This window comes from Phlebotomus argentipes, unplaced genomic scaffold, assembly GCF_947086385.1.
Source record: "Phlebotomus argentipes unplaced genomic scaffold, Phlebotomus argentipes genome assembly contig_5, whole genome shotgun sequence".
NCBI classification, from domain to species: Eukaryota; Metazoa; Arthropoda; class Insecta; order Diptera; family Psychodidae; genus Phlebotomus; species Phlebotomus argentipes.
Genome location: NW_026776165.1, coordinates 2,577,570 through 2,593,862, shown reverse-complemented (window position 1 = coordinate 2,593,862; position 16,293 = coordinate 2,577,570). Strand labels below are relative to the sequence as shown.

Here is a 16,293-nt window from a genome sequence, read left to right as displayed (position 1 = left end):
CTGCTTGGTCCTCAAGAATCTCGTCGATATGGCTTATCACTATCACATGAGAATTGATCCGGGCTATCCGAAGAAGCTGCTCGGCGATGCCTTTGAGATATTCAGAGAGATGAAATTCCCTGAGCAGATCATGGCCTTTGATCGCAGTACGAATGCTTATACGATTAAGAAGCTCCTCTTGCCTCCCGGCGGCCTAACAGCTGAGGACTCAATCAAAATGAGGTCTGCAATAATCATCCGATGTTTTTCGTATAAAAAGCTCTGCACAGAACTTTATTATTGTAGCATTTTTTAGTTTCGTGTCTTATCCATGATTTTAATTTCTGTTTCATTGTATTTTAAAGAGGTTTGTACATTGAATTCAACAAATGCATGTTGAATTCTGTTTTGGCTCTTTGTAGTCTTCCAAGAACCAGAAACTTTGCAAAAAGCGCCAAAACCACTGAATGTGAGCTTAAGTCGTCAGACACATCAGACGAAACCTGCGACACTCCTATGACATAGTCGTTAAACACTTTCTAGGGCAAATCGAGCTTTTTCCGGAGTAAATCGTGCGTGTTTTGCACGAGGGTTTGTTTTCTTCCATTACTCCTCGATTTTCGCCGTTTTCCACAGTCTCCCTGCCACAACTCCGTCACAATGGGGCGGAAAACCAAATTAGGAAAGACTCGGAAGGATAAATTCTACAAACTCGCAAAGGAAACAGGTAAAAGCGGCGAGAATTCCACTCTTTTCTCAGCCAGTCTCTCATTGAGGTTATGTGTTGACTAATATTGCCTTCGGATTCTCTGGCCAGGATATCGTTCTCGGGCTGCCTTCAAGTTGATCCAGCTGAACAGGAAGTTCGGCTTCCTGCAGGAGTCGCAGGTGTGCGTGGATCTGTGCGCTGCGCCCGGAGGATGGATGCAAGTGGCGAAGCAGAACATGCCGATCTCCAGTATCGTCATCGGCGTGGATCTCTTCCCCATCAAGCCCGTGGGCGGCTGCATAGGACTCGTGGGCGACATCACGACGGACACCACGAAGGCGGCGCTGGCTAAGGAGTTGGGCACGTGGAAAGTGGACGTTGTGCTGCACGACGGAGCGCCAAATGTGGGCAAGAACTGGCTTCACGACGCCTTCCAGCAAATCACGCTGACCCTGAGTGCCCTGAAGCTCGCCACGCACTTCCTGAGACCTGGCGGATGGTTCGTGACGAAGGTGTTCCGCTCCAAGGACTACAATGCGCTGCTGTGGGTGCTGAAGCAGCTCTTCCGCAAGGTGCACGCCACGAAGCCCTCGGCGTCGAGGAAGGAATCCGCGGAGATCTTCGTCGTGTGTCAGTACTACGTGGCGCCGGACAAGATCGATCCTCGACTGCTGGACGCGAAATACGTGTTCGAGGAGCTGGATTTGGAGACGAAGAAGAGCAGCGTCTTGCATCCGGACAAGCAGAAGAGGATCAAGGCGGAGGGTTACACGGAGAAGGACTTCAGTCTGCGCCACGAGTTGCCCGTGTCCAAGTTCATTGAGCACGCGAATGGGATTGTGGCTCTGCAGGGCGTCGGAGAGATTGTGTTCGACGACGAGGAGATCGCCAATCACCCGAGGACCACCGAGGAGATCCGCGAGTGCTGCAAGGACATCAAGGTGCTGGGCCGGAAGGATTTGAAGGCGTTGATTGCGTGGTGGAAAGCCTTACACAAAGAGTGGGAGGAGAACAAGAAGCCCAAGGTTGAGGATGAGATGCCAGAGGAGGCGCCGAAGAAGACGCAGGATGAGCAGGAAGATGAGGAGCTGGACGAGCTGGAGGCGCACGTGGCGGAAGTGGCTCTGGAGGAGGCGAAGGAAGCGAAGAGGCGCAAGAAGAAGGCCAACAAACTGCGGGCGCGCCTCAATGAGAAGATGAACCTGAAGATGGTGCTGAAAGGCGACGAAGGACCGCGCGAAGAGGCTGACGATGAAGTGTTCAGCCTGCAGAATATCAACTCGGCCAAGCGCCTCGAGCAGCTGGATGATCAGACACCCGACGTCCTGGCGGATTCTGACAACGAGGCGGACTCTGAATTCCGCCCGAAGTTCGTGAGATTTTCCAAAGATGCGATTTACGATGACGAGGGAAACGTGGAAGAGGGCAAAGTGTCTGACTTTGAGCTCTCGTCGACGGATTCGGACTCAGATCTAGAGCAGGAGGGCCTGGGATTGCCAGGAGATGAGGAGGAGTCGGGAAACGAGGACGTCGCCAAGGCGAAAGAGGTCCGAGCGAAGCTCAGAGCGACGAATCCTCTTCTCATGGACCTCGATTCACGCGACAAAGACACCAAGCGGACCCAGAGAGTCCAGTTTTGGTTCGAAAAGGACACACTGAAGGGACTGGAGGACGAGGAAGAAGATCAGGAGTTCGATCTGGATCGTATCGCGGCGGAATTCAAGAAGAAGGGCGTGAAGATTCTGGGAAAGGCGGAAGAGCAGGAATTGCCGCTGGGCAAGAAGGCCAAGAGGAAGGCGAGGCATCAGGCAGACAAATCAGAGTCAGACACCACGGATTCAGAGGACGAGGATCACGATTCAGGTGAGGAATTGTGGCATTCTGCGTGTGTCTGGAATGACATTTCACTGTGATTACTTTCCAGGCGCGGCTGTGAAGCACGAAGTGGTGCAAAACGTGGGCGGAAAGGCGGGCTTCGACGTAGTGGCACGCCAGCCGACGAAGAAGATCCGCCTGAGTGAGGAGGAGCTGGCACTGGGCTCTCTGCTGGCCAGCGGTCGGCGGAAGCGTCGGGATCTCGTGGACGCGGCGTGGAATCGCTACACTTTCAATGACGACGACTTGCCGGACTGGTTTGCGCGCGACGAGGCGCTGCACATGCGGAAGGAGGCGCCGGTGCCTCGCGAGTTGGTCAGTGAGTACCATCGGCGCATGGAGGAGATAAATGTGCGCCCCATCAAGAAGGTGATGGAAGCGAAGGCACGCAAGAAGAAGCGGGCGCTGAAGAGATTGACGAAGGCGAAGAAGCGCGCCGAGGCGGTGCTGGACAATCCCGACGCGAGCTCACAAGAGAAGATCAGACAGATCCGGAAGCTGTACAAGAAGGCGGAGGACAAGAAGAAGGACGTGACGTATGTGGTGAGCAGGAAAGCCTTCGCTGGCAAGAAGCCCAGACGCCCGGCGGGCGTGAAGGGGCGCTACAGGATTGTGGATCCTCGCCAGAAGAAGGACAAGAGGGCGATGGCAGCGAAGGAGAAGCGCAGTGGGAAGAGGAAATAGAATGTCTAATAGGGATTACTGATCAATAAATACTATATCGAGGATATAATTTGAGTGTTTGGTACACTTGATAGGTTTCCGGGTGACACTCACCGCTGGGTGGCGCCACTGCAGTGCGCGCGCAAAAGAGCGGTTTCTGCCCTTGAAGTGAATTTTCCTGTTTATAAGCGCTCAAGGCTGCAATTTTCACCGAGATTCCCGCTCACGAGCCAAATGAGGCGCTCAAGCCGCCCCCGGAAGTGTGTGGTGCGCTAGTCAAGATGCGAAATCCCGGCACGAGAGCGACATTTCGCAAATGCTGAGCTCCCGGAAAAGTGCGCATGTTTTTTCCCCAGAATCACCTTGAGCTTATGTGTTTGGTGGCCTCGACTTGACCCTGGTGTGGCCGTTATTTCCCGCTCGCGCGGCCAGAGGGAGAGAGTGCGAGAGCCGGGATCCAGCAGAATTGTTTACTACATTCGCTGGGCGATGCGTAGAAAAATGATAAGCGCCGCTAAGCCAGAGTCCCTTTAAGTTTGGGAGAGCATTCCGGACGGAGGAGAATGATTTGTTGAATTTCAAGTGCAATCTCGAGGAGATAGAGCGCGTATTTTTGAAGACTCTTCGGTCACATTGCGCGAGTTCATGAGAGATGCCACAGTGCGTAAAAATAGCGAGAAATAATTGATATGAGAGGTGAAAGAACTTAGCAAATCTAAATTCTCAATTTGCAGAAATCATGCTTGACTCCCCATTTCAGCTCTGCCTTTGGCATTTCCACGGAATTTTCGCGTCACCTTCGAGAGTGTGATGTTCACTTGTGTGCGCAGGAAAACCGGCAAGAAGCGGCTCTGAACTTGACGCTTCCTTGCACTTGACTCGGGCTTTTTCCCCTTCGGATTCGCAGATCAATTTTGCGCGCAAAATTGACGCCTCGAGGACACTCCGTTTGCGAAAAATGCCACGCAATTCGGGATGAAAAGCTCTCTCTTTCTCTCTGCACTTTGGGACAAGCGAAGGAATGCCGGAAGAAAAAGTGACCTTTGCAATAATTGAAGGACAATTGCTCAAGAAATTGCAGTGAAATCCAGTAATTTTGGGCCACGATCTGACCTTGTCGCAAAGTTTTTTGGGGAAAAAGCAAAGAGGGCAAATTGGTTGGAAAGAAACTATTGGTTTGCAAGATGTTTTGTGTGACTCAGCAAAGCTTGACTGTTATGAATGATAAATTAAATTGACGACGATGAATAATCATTTGTTTATTCGCAGAAATCGAGCGCCTTGTGATGCTTCATTCTTCCAAAGGGTGCATGAGTATCAGTTTCGCAAATTAATTATAGCTTCAGCTTATTGAATTACCTTTGAGTTGCGGGACAGATGATGAAAATCAATGCAAAAATGTTTTCAGGAGAATGAGAGAACAATTTTTTTACACACATTTTAAAATAAAAAAAATGCGAGATCAAATCTAAGTGACCATAAAGTATAATCGTCACATTTGTGTGATAGAATTGGTATTTTGTATAGAAATAAATAAATAAGAAAGGTTTTCGTCAATAATGTCAATGCGATGTTCAATTATTAAATTATTCACTCATGTTCAATATTGAATTGGAATCATAGGAGGCGCTGCAATTTAAAAATTGCACTGCAATTGCATTTGCATATTCAAAGTCAACTGACAAAGCGACACATTGTACGATTAGCATGCATTCTGCCATCAATTCCGCCCCACCGAACGGCGCTCCACGAGCGTCGCAGCGCTGGGGTCACGCACGTGGCGACGGATCGATGGCTCGTGTGACGCCGCGTCGCGTGCCCGCGTCTAAAAGTGCTCACGGTCAAGGTCGCTGCAATTGCATGTCGAGAGAGGGCGACATCAGAGTCGCATTGGGCGCACTTTTCCCGCCACGAGCGCAACAGTTTTCCGCACCCTTCGCGTGACTCGACGTGGGAAAATCCCCGTCAGTGGAACACGATCACAGAGTGTGAATTGTCACAGGAATCTGCATTTGCCAATGAGCTTGAGATTTTTTTTTTCTTTTTCTTTGAGAAAATCTGTCCCCAACCCGACAAATCAATATGACGAGCCTTGAACTTGAGAAAATTTCCACCGTGGAATGGCTTTGTTTTGCGCAATAAAGCAGAAAAAGGCGGACTCAATTGGACGCTAAGCAATTGCTCTTAATTACATCTCTTCTAGACTCTCTCAAGTTTGTGGTGTTTGCGAGAAGGCGACGAAATATGCAAATTAGGGGCACGATTGTGACCCTGGAAATCATCCTCTTCCGCCAAATTGACTCACTGCCCAGCGAAGTCACACACGCAAGAATATTCACGCCCACGCGAGGCGGCAAAGAAGTGCCCAAATTCTCAAACGACTCACAAATCACGTGGATTTCGAGAGCTTTTTTAGTCTTTTTTCTTTAAAAACTTCACCACATTCAATCCAATAAACGCTTCACTCAGCTCAATAAACTGTAAGAGAATTGATAAGAAAGAAGTGAAGAGTTTGTGCGATGCACGGATTCTGTCGAGTAACAGATTTTAATTACATTAATTTCTCTCCTTTAATTATTAAAACCCGACTGAGCAAAATAAATATGATATTTTCATCTAAATGTGTCTGTAATTGAAGTAATTTGGCATTCTGGGAATTTAAAGGTCAACCCCTAAAAGGACGAACGTCAGAAGTCGTAATTTGATAAAAGAGATGCACGAAATCCCATCGCATGACTTAACACTATAACGACCTTGACCCTCAACCCTTGGCAGTCTCCGACATGTCAAGTGCTCTTGAGGGCGAGGAAGAGGACGACAATGTCTTTATTTGCATTTCGTTTCAGTGACTTTCCTAACATCCCAATTAATGCTATCGCATGATAAATCATGCTCGGATTCTCACAATTATCATCATCCCTCGCCGGCGTTTTCCAAGAAGCGCGCCCACTTTTGGGGGGTGAAGCGAAATGGCGTATCTCGTTTTCCCGCCAAAGCGGTCAGAGGCTGCGGAGGCCTGACCTCCGCTCGACCTCTGACAGGGGCGACGGCGTGGGCGGCAGGTGAGGCCGGGCGTGCGCGCCTCCGGAGGTCGCGTCAGGGACGCGGCGGCGGATCGATGGAGCCCCGAGGGGCTACACGTGCTCGCGGCGAGCGACGATGCCGGGACAAATCCCGGTCGCCCCCTCAAGACCCACTCAAGCAGCCTCACGCCAGAACTTGTGGGCCACACGTGGAGGGGATTTTCTGCACCTTCCGGCGCTCCTAATTGAAAAGGCGCATCCGCCGAGTGACTTCTTAACAAAGTCCACGGTAAAAATACTCACCTTGGCGGAAATACGTCCTCTTGACGTCATAAGCATAAATTTACACCCAAAATAAGTCTGATGGGAATCGATAATGCCAGCGCAATTCTTAAGCAAATTGTCCCGCACGCTTGGCCTGAACTGAAGAACTCAAATGTCAAGTTCGGGGACGCTAAAAATACCCCCAAATTGCCCTGAGAGTCCTCGCGGTGGCAATCAAGCCACCCCCATAAATAGACGCGCGCTGAGTGAAATTTCCGCAGAGACCCTGAAAAGCAGGGGTGATTTTCCAGCATCCCAGAAGCGCAAAAGGGTGGGAAATCAACCGGCTCGTGTTGGGGGCCTTTGAACCAAATGGAAAAGACACCCGCGATGAGAGTTGAAGGACGAAAGTGGGTGGCTCTCGGCAAAAAACACCCAACAGAAGCCGCTACGGTTTCAGCTTTTCGTGCAGCAAATGCGGAAACTTTCGCGCCAGATTGCCATTTCCAACATGGCCGGCTGCGAAAGTTTCGCCGAAACTTTCCATGCCACGCGTGTGCGCTCCCACGCGGCGCAGAAGGGTGGGTGACCTTGGGCGCGCGTGGGATGACCTTAGTTTGCGTCATTGCCACCCGAGCGCTGGAGTGGGTGACGCTCGGGTGGCCTTGAACTTAACGAACGGTCGCCGGGTTGAAGTGCGCAATAAAGCAAGCTGACGTGGTGTGGGGGCGCACGGCCTTGGGGGCGGCTGAGCTCCTCGTGAACTTGATGGGAGGGTGGCCCAAGGTCGCTTCTGGGGGTAATTTCATCTCGAGAGCGCGGAGGAGGGCGCCAGAAATAGCCCCGCGACTCCCCATCGACGAAGCTCTCTGCCACGCGAGAGCTTTATGCGCTCTCTCTCGCCTCCTGTGCCGTCTTTTCTTGGGCGGCTTTTATGTGCAAAACGAGCCGGCATGGCTTTGCCTTTATCTGCTCCGCACGCTCCCAAGAATAAGGATTTATTTACTCCCTGAGATTAGGGGCGCTTTTACAGCTCTTGCCGGGTGATTATGTGCCGCCGGCAATTTTCCCAGGAGTTTATTATCAGCGAATTTGTCATTCATGGAAAATTCAGGCTCTGCCATTGTGAAGACGCTCAAACAGGTTGGACGAAGAAGAATGAGTAGATTTAGCATTTTAGCATGATCAGATTGAATCAAAGAAGTGAAATTTACTAAGGTGACAAGATACTATCTAAACGCCATGAGGAAAATCTCATATCAGCAAGGAAAGAATGTGTTAAGAATTCTCCAAAACAGAATAAGAGCTCTAAACATTTCACAGATAAACATACAAACACACAGATTGAAGAGAAAATCACCCCAAAATGTTATTTACAGAAGAAAATTGGTGAATTTGATGAAGGAAAAAATCATCAGAAGTCACGCCCACTCGAATGCCCCGCCCACACGCGTCCAATTTGCGTAATTTATAAAGGAAAAAAAAACTCATGGGAATAGATGTCTATAAAATGACGGAACACAGAGCAATTCATATAACAATAATTACAATCTGCATGCAATAGTTTACGGTACTTCTTTCTCTGAGTGTATCACGTCGCTTTGAACATTTTCGCACTCAAAATCATCACGAAACGCTATATTCAGAGTAAAAAGAGACGCACGTGGAGCGCTTTTTCGCCAAGGTTGCAGAAAAGCCACGCGAAAACCCCTTGAAAATTTCCCGTTCTCCACAAACATCTTCTGGAACAGCGCAATAAAGATAAGTGTGTTCCGTGTGTTCAATGAATTCGGCGTCATCGAAGATATCAGCAGCAAGAACGGGAACGATTCTATGGAAATTCATCACCAAGAATGTCACGAATTTCTTAGAAAAGTGTAGCGAAAAAGTTGCCAAATGACTCATTATGAATTTAGTCTGTTTGATTAACACTTCCGATGGCGTTTTGCTTGGTGGAAGATAAGAAAAATTCCTTTTTGCGATATTGTGAAAAGGCTTTAGATGTTTAACTGTCATATGATCATGCGATGCGGAAAACAGTTTTATTTTTAACTGCTTCTTTACCTTGGACGAGAAAATTCATGTGATCACAAATCAATTGATCAATTAGCACGATCGTGGAGTTCTCGGAAAAGCGCGAAATTGTTTGGGGAAATGATGGCGTTTTCGCGTGAGAAAAACACCCGGAGATCGTGATCGCTTTGCGAAACACTGCAGTGCCAATTTGCTATAGAAATCAAACCATTCACTCTCTCTTTCGGCCAAAGTGGCCCACTTTGGGGGCCCCCGAAGGTCTCAGTCGAATTTTGGGTCCGCCGAGAGAAAGCGAGAGTCCGAGAAAGTGCGCCAAATTCACCAGGAAAAAGAGGTGATTAACCCTATTGTTGGGGGCTTTCTTCTGACCCCTTTTTTTGCTTTTTCGAAACACTCCCGCCGCCATCGTGCAAATGTCTCATTTTGCGAACTTTTCCGCAATAGCGAGAGCGTGACAAAAAATTATCAATCTAATCAGACGTTATCGTATTTCCACGTAATGTAATAAAGCAACCTTGGCCTTGAGTGAAATCACCGAGAAGCGCGATAAAAATAGCGAAAATGTGTGTACATTAAACAATTGGCGCTCTTGCGTCACTGCACGCGGCGCTGGCGTCGTTGGGACACTTCCGGGGACGCGCTCAAGCTCTGGGACAGATTCGCTGGCGTGCGAACTTTGCTCCCATCGACTTTCAAGCCTCAATTGATAGTCTCTCGTTAGTGGTAATTTAATCAGAATGCCTAGAGTAAATAGTATAATTATTAATAGAATGATTTCAAGGTTCATAGCCATGAACAATTCGGAGATTTTAGGTGTGCTTTTGCCTCTCATCATCCATTTATCATTCAGCACTCTTCTGTCGCTCAAATGCTCATAGTTTTTAGTTCAAGTGATGAAGTCGCAAATTACCGTCATTTATACTTAATTCTTCAGACTTTCTGAATTAACAATTAAATTGCGAATAATTAAGAGTGTGATAACCCCTTAATGATCCCCCCAAATACTTACCAAAAGCCAAGGGTTAACGTAGAAATTATCTTCCTCATTTCTATCTTCGATAATATAATTCTCACTCCTCAGCCTTAATTTTTGCTACTCACCATTTCATTCGCCATTGCGTGCCATCTGCGATCTGCTAATTCTCTGTAGCCTTGACTGATAACAGATTGTATCTTCCGTGTTGCCCGCTAAAAGTGCGTATCAACGCGCAAACAATGGCGGCTCTGCACTGCGAAGGCGTCATTTGCGAATTTCGCGCAAGGCTTCGAAATGGGACGCCAAGGAAATGGCGCGCATGAGTTTACTGACCTTTTCTGCGATCACATGTGGCGCATTTCGATCGTCGCGGGGGCGAATTTGTCGCACAAAAATGCCATCCGAGGTCACAGTCAATTGAGCTGAGCTTGATAACAGCGTGATAAACTTCCGCACAGCGTCACAAAATACACTGTCAAGTTCAATAAAATGTCACAACGATGGCCAAATGTGTGTGTGTGTTTTTCGGAATGAGAGAACACAGAACAAATATTTGCATGCGCGTCGACAAATTGCAGAAGAACAGCGAGAAAAGAACTGAACAAAAAGTCAACAGAAAATGAAAGAAAAATCATATTTTTTAAATTATATTTCTCATCATCACTAAAGTAATGTTTTACAATACAACAAAAAAGAAAGAAAAAAATTTTGATGCTCCCTCATTTGAAAAATTTCTTAGTTATTGGTCCTATCGACAGAAAGAACGAGCCTAAAAATTTTGTTTATTTGATTTTATTTTTATCAATAATTAATATAGTATTTTTTTCTTTATTCCTAATAATTATATTTAACATATAGTGTTTTCTTCATCTTTTCAATATATATTACACATTAAATTATTAAAATCGCACATTTTTTTGTATCTTAACCATGTTTTTTTTTTTGCTGATTTTCTCACCTTAAATAACCTCACTTTCTCGCAGAAAAAGAACTTACGCGGTAAGAACCTAAGAAGTAGAATTAAAACTCATTCAGCTAGCTCATCATCTTGTCCTACGGTCTACTTAAATTAATTTAAAATTAAATCAAAAATTGAAATAGAATTAATAGGTTGTTTTTTAAAAAATCTCAACATTTGTAGAAGTCCTCCCCAAAAAAAAACATAAAAACACTAATTAAAAAAGAAAAAAATCAGTTCTGTTTTGTCCATTATACAATAATTAATAGATTTTTTCTCATTCAATTTAATTTATAAAATTAAGAAATAGCGTAACAAACTAAAAACAATTCTACGAGTTATTTTTTCCGCTCTTTTTCGCGTTGCTTTTCTCATCAAGACAAAAAAAAATCTTCACTTAAACTGTAGAGATTTTTTTTTTCATAACCTTTTCTCATCATTTATCTTAGAAATTGTCTTAAACATAAGAGGGTCTTCTTTATCTGCTTTTCTTTCCTAAACCTTAACAGCAATTATTGTTGGATTTTTTCAGGGAGGATTTATTTGAGTTTGTGAGACGGGATTCACATTTTTCACATACACTTTTCTTTAACGTTCAAATCTACATTTTGCGCCATTTTGGCTGTGAATTAACATCACGTTGTTTTTTCGTTCAAGTTGAGCCATTTTTGTTTTCTTTTGATAAAGTTGCTTTTTGGGTGGTTTAGCATCAACATAACCTCACATGTTTGCAAGTATATTTTTGAGAAAAAATTGATTTGACATCACTTTTCAAAGATATCTTTTAAATGTTTTCTTTTTCCTTTACACTATAGTTAAGAGTAATTACTATGTAAATTTCTTTTTTTTCCACTTGTAATGCAATATGGATATTCATTTTAAATTGTCTCGCTTTTCACATCCTAACCTCCAAATCTGCATCCCAGGCCCGAGAGATTGTCTCTCTCTCAATAGCCTCAATCCTAAAATATACTTCTTCCTATTCACTTAATTTAAAATGTGGATATAATTGAAAACATGCACTCTAAACACATTTACACAATTGATTTTTTTTCTTGATTTTCTCATTTAAATATTTTTTCTTTATCTTCCATCTATTTGTTTTTTTTTCTTTTAATATATATTATATATATATATTACTTTTTCTCACACTACAAGTCCTCTACGAAAAAATGTATGCATAACCCACGTTAAAATGTCTTCAGCTCGGGTGGGTTTTCCCCCCCAAGTTAAACTCTGCATTAAATACACTGATCTACATTTTTTTCATACGTAAAATCCTGTTTTCATTATGTTTTTTTCTTTTCTTAATTGATTTTTTCTTTTCTTTTTTTTATATTTCTGGCATTTCTGAGAAGGAAATTGTTGTGATCTTTTATATGCTTCTTCCTCATCTCTTCTGTGTCGTCCCTTCAGAACATCCCTTATCATACACAATACGAATAAATTATTTGGTTTTCAATACTCCACCATGGTGTTCGAGAGAGTGGGTTCCTTAGAGAGTGATTGGTGGGGAGAGATCCCCCGGAAAATGGGAGAAAATTCCACTGTCTCTCGGTGAATCAAATGTACAGTGTGCTTGTGTTGCTTTGACCGTCCCACCAACTCGCCGGGGGTCTTTTTTTTTGGTCCGGTCGCCCCGAGCACCAAATATATATGGAAGAATAGTCAGGGTGGCGTCTCGTAACCGCTAAACTATTGCACATAACCCCACACTTTTCGGCGACTCACCCAGCGGAGATGGCGGGGAAGAACGGTCCGGTGGAGGACGAGATCTCGGCGACGCACCGCGCGGGTCCGCCTTATGCCTCGAGGAGGAGCTTGGGTGGGGCGCTTGGGCCACTTACCAGGGTCGCCCTGGGCGGCGGTGTGGGCGACTTCTTGGACAGGTTGAGCGGCTGCTGCGGGTCCGCGATGTCCACCTGCAGCTCAATGAGCCTGGGCGAGGCGGACGACGAACTGGACGACGGCGAGGGCCCCGGCGGCGACGTGGACGTGGAGTGGGGGCTCTGGAAGTAGTGGTGAGGGTCACTGGGCGACGGAGTCTGCTGCCTGGCCGTCGTGATCACGGGCCACCGCGAGGCGGGATAGGGACAGGCCGGCGCCGTGCCGCACACCAGCAGCCCCGCCGGATGGTGCGGACTGCGGTAGGCCTCGGCCGCGGACTCGCGCTTGATGTAGTTGTGGATGATGTCGGTGCGCTTCATCTGCTCTGGGGTCATGCGGGGCTCCTCCATCAGCGACTTGGCCAGCACGGAATGCGTACTCGAGAGGGAAGACTGGTGGGCGGGTCGCGTTAAATGCATCTGAAGCTGGGACTGCACCGGCTCGGCCTCCGACGCCTCAGACTCCTTCTGGCGCATCGCCCGGAACTTCTTGTGCGGCTTGTACGCCTCGTCCATCAGCGAGTTCGTGTCATACAGCGGCGGAGCCTGCAACAGAGGCAAAAACATTAGGGATTCCGTGGTCAGCCGACAAGTCGGGTGATCTCTTACCTGAAGCACCCTCTTGAGGACGGGCATGTCTTCCACTGGCATGTACTTCTTCTCCTCGACGGCGTCCTCCACTGACGACCTGGGCGAGGAGCAGCTGGATCCGCTGCTGGCCTTGTGATCCGCCTTCTCGTTCCCGGACTCGATGCCCGAGTCCGTGGGACTGTCCAGCTTCCTGTAGCGGATGTGTCCCGTGGACCGCACCACTGGTGTGATGGTCAGCCCATTCTGCGTGAGGTGGGCCGTGCCCACGAGATCATCCTCGGAGGAGCCCGAGTTGGCGCGATAGCGCATCGGGCAGCCCGAGAGCGTGGCCGCGAGCAGGGGCGCCGTGGTGGACAAGCTCTGACTGTACTCTGAGTTCGTGTCCCCGGACTCTGTGCTGGACACGGAGCCCATGGGGCTCTTGGCCACATCCTCGCTGTTGTCCCAACTCGAGCCAGGACTCTTGCTCGCCTCCTCCTCCATTGACCACATCTGCTGCCGCAGCAGCTCCTTGTGCTCCGTCCGGAACACCACCAGCTTCTCCGTGTGCAGCGTGCTGAGTGTCCTCAAGTCTGGCATTGTCTTCAACAGCTCCGCCATGAATTCCGGCTGATCCGGTCGCTTCTGCGCGATCACGGTTTGCAGGCACGCCTTGAGGCGCGTGTACATCTTCTCAATCAGCTCCACATTTCTCAGTCCTGGACGATCCGGCGTGATCAACACTATGGCGCAAAACAGGCCAATCTCCGCGTCCGTCAGCTGCATTGAGTTCATCCTCTCCGCGAAATTGAACGTACTGTCCACAAGGAAGCGTGCATTGGCGCCATTCTGGATGGCATCGCGTCGCATCACCTGCCCATTCAGGCAGATTATGCTATTGATCGAGCTGTCGAACATGCATATGAGGCGCACGAACAGCGCATCGAACAGACCCGCCTTGAGCAGCGTGAATTTGTCATCTTGCGTGAGCAACTGAAAGCCAGGAATCATGCCAGCAAAGTCAATCACGCCCCGAATCACGTGGGCGAAGCGCTGCGAGAACTCCTGTTCGGACTGCAGTTCTGGAGCCGGATTGAGCGGACAAGCCTGAAACAGAACACATCATCGGTTAGGATTGGGCGTCATGCGTCGCGAAAATGGCTGTCTAACGGCCATTTGAAGGTCTAGGAAGGCGCAACTCAGAAGACGCGCGCTCCGCTCGCGCTAATCTCCCAATGTCATGGCGTATTTTGACTGTACATCGCACACACGACACTCCCGCTAACTGTGAATAATTGTCTCACGGCGTGGCATTGGCGGCAAATGCCTTACAGCCAGAGAAGGAGAACCAGAGGCAGGTTTATGCGGAAACATGTTTCGCGCTGCAATTGACTTCCTTCTGTCACTTTCACAGGGCCTTGGGAGACAAAGACTCTCCGTGTGTGTGTGTGTGACCCACTGAGCCCGCCAAAATCGCGAAAGTCGCTTCCCGTTTTGCGCGACATTTTTTTTGCCTTCTCAATTCTTTCAAGTTCATCATAGCGGAATTGGCAGCTTGTGTGTCAATATTCGATTGTCGATTGCGTCACTGTGCTTTTAATTCCTCAACACACACGCAAAAGTGTCTTCAATGCCACTCTCCGGTTCTTTCCTCGCGCCAAGAGAGTCGCGCAAACTAAGGGGGATTTTTTGGGGCCCATTTTTGGGCAAATATTTACAAAATGACCTATAAATATCGGCAGTTGTCGCCGCCATTCGTCACTTCTGGACACACTCTTCTTCTTCTGGCGTTGCGTATCTGGGCGCTCTCGCACCTCCGATTGAAGGCTAAAAATATTCGTCGAGACTGAATAATTCAAATATGAGGAGACACAAGACGAAGTATCATTGGCGTGACCTTAGAATTGTGTGCTCCTGGAGACACAATCTCGCCCGCTTTCCCGAGAGGGTGCGCCGCACGAGAGCCTTGAACCCAGTACGTCGACCTTGACGCCCCACATCTCAATGGACTCCATCAGTCTATCGATCCATGCGAAATGTCGCCACCCACACACTCCAACGGCACCCACTCGTCCCCGGCGACCGCTGCCAAGGCCTCTGAAAATTTCCGATAGCGCGCCGTTGCGTCACGGAGTTGACGGAAATGATTGGGCGCGCGAGATTAATTAGCACCTCAAGTTCAGACTTTTCGCGAGAGAACTCACATCTCGGGGGGCTTTTAAGCCATAAAATTCACGTTCAAATATCATCAGGCACAGGCCAAGAAAATTCAGCACAAGTCAGCATTCCTTGAATGTGTCTAGATTTGTCTCTAGAAAAATCCCCCCGCTTCGGAAATCTTCTCTCGCAAAGCATTGACTAATCGCATTTCCTTTGAACCCATTCGTCTTTGTTCAGCACAAAATTCCCATGCCTCAGAGTTCCCGAGCGTCGCTATTTTATCGGATTCTCTCCCTCAAATTCCCGGCCTGGAGTGTGGCAACATCGCTATCGGACGAACGTGGTGTCATGACGCTGACTTTGACAATTCAAGGTCGCACTCGATTAATTCCGCAGCTCACAGGTGGCGCGTGTGTGTGTGCGATAAGAGCACGACTTGGAAACAAAACGCCGCCCACGTGGCTCTCGGATTTCATATCGCCTTTTTCCCCGCTGACGTCACTCGAGGAAGCGGTTCGCCGTCTCGCTCGCGCACGCGCCGCGTGAGAGAGTGATGGACTCTCTTGGCGTGAGAATCAAGGTCGCGTGGGACGCTTCCGGGGGAGCGTCGCAGGACACATCGTCGCGATCACACACAATCTCTCTCCCGGACTTCTCCCGACACTCTGTTCCCCCCTCCTCCACCCCCTCTCAGGGTATTTAATGCGAAACGACCTTGTCGCTATTTTTCAACCTTGGCTGATAGAAGTGCGCGATCTTTTGTGTGCGCGCCTTTTTTCCTCTTCTCACCACTTTTGCCAATGTGTGTGCGTCGCGATATTCGAATGGCTTTTTTCACATTTGCCGCGTGATTCGTGTGATATTTGCTCGTTTTTTTTTTGAATGACAATAAGCTGTCGCCAAACAATTTCCTCATTTGCCAAATTTTCCCGGCACACACACACACAGTGCGCATCGGCGCAAGGACAGAAGGGATCGCAACACGGGCGACATGTCCTGAGGGAACGACGCGACGGCCAGTATGCTAATAAACCATGGGAAATGGTTGACTAATGCGGATTGAGGAAAACAGATAAACATTTAAGCGCATTTGACCTTCGTGTCGGTGATTGCGGAAGTTTAAATTTGCAATTTCGAGATCACACTGAGAAATGTCAGAGTGTTGGGAAGGCAGAGTTGGAGTTCTCACTCGTCGC

The 16,293-nt window shown here is 48.0% G+C and overlaps 2 protein-coding genes across 5 annotated transcripts in view; one reads left to right on the top strand and one right to left on the bottom strand.

Moving 5' to 3' along the window:
- The first annotated feature begins 545 nt into the window (after positions 1 to 545).
- On the top strand, positions 546 to 3,287 carry LOC132255384 (pre-rRNA 2'-O-ribose RNA methyltransferase FTSJ3). The gene is made up of 3 exons (XM_059751389.1): positions 546 to 706; positions 797 to 2,551; positions 2,613 to 3,287. The coding sequence occupies exons 1-3, from the start codon at positions 640 to 642 to the stop codon at positions 3,245 to 3,247; spliced, it is 2,457 nt and encodes an 818-aa protein (XP_059607372.1). The 5' UTR covers positions 546 to 639; the 3' UTR covers positions 3,248 to 3,287.
- Positions 3,288 to 10,401: 7,114 nt separating this feature from the next.
- Positions 10,402 to 16,293, bottom strand: part of LOC132256359 (ecdysone-induced protein 75B) — a 36,425-nt gene continuing 30,533 nt past the window's right edge. For all 4 annotated transcript variants that reach the window (XM_059752722.1, XM_059752720.1, XM_059752719.1 and 1 more), the window contains 2 exons: positions 12,977 to 14,044; positions 10,402 to 12,913 (listed from right to left, as the gene is read on the bottom strand). In XM_059752722.1, the coding sequence (XP_059608705.1) occupies positions 12,284 to 12,913; positions 12,977 to 14,044 (1,698 nt within the window). In that variant the 3' untranslated portion in view covers positions 10,402 to 12,283. The remainder of the gene's footprint in view (positions 12,914 to 12,976; positions 14,045 to 16,293) is intronic.

What these genes read in the sequence shown, in the direction of transcription:
- LOC132255384 (XM_059751389.1), top strand. Translation starts at nt 640, where the DNA reads ATGGGGCGGAAAACCAAATTAGGAAAGACTCGGAAGGATAAATTCTAC. An exon ending in CAAACTCGCAAAGGAAACAG is followed by an intron (nt 707 to 796) that starts GTAAAAGCGGCG and finishes TTCTCTGGCCAG; the next exon opens with GATATCGTTCTCGGGCTGCC. An exon ending in GGACGAGGATCACGATTCAG is followed by an intron (nt 2,552 to 2,612) that starts GTGAGGAATTGT and finishes ATTACTTTCCAG; the next exon opens with GCGCGGCTGTGAAGCACGAA.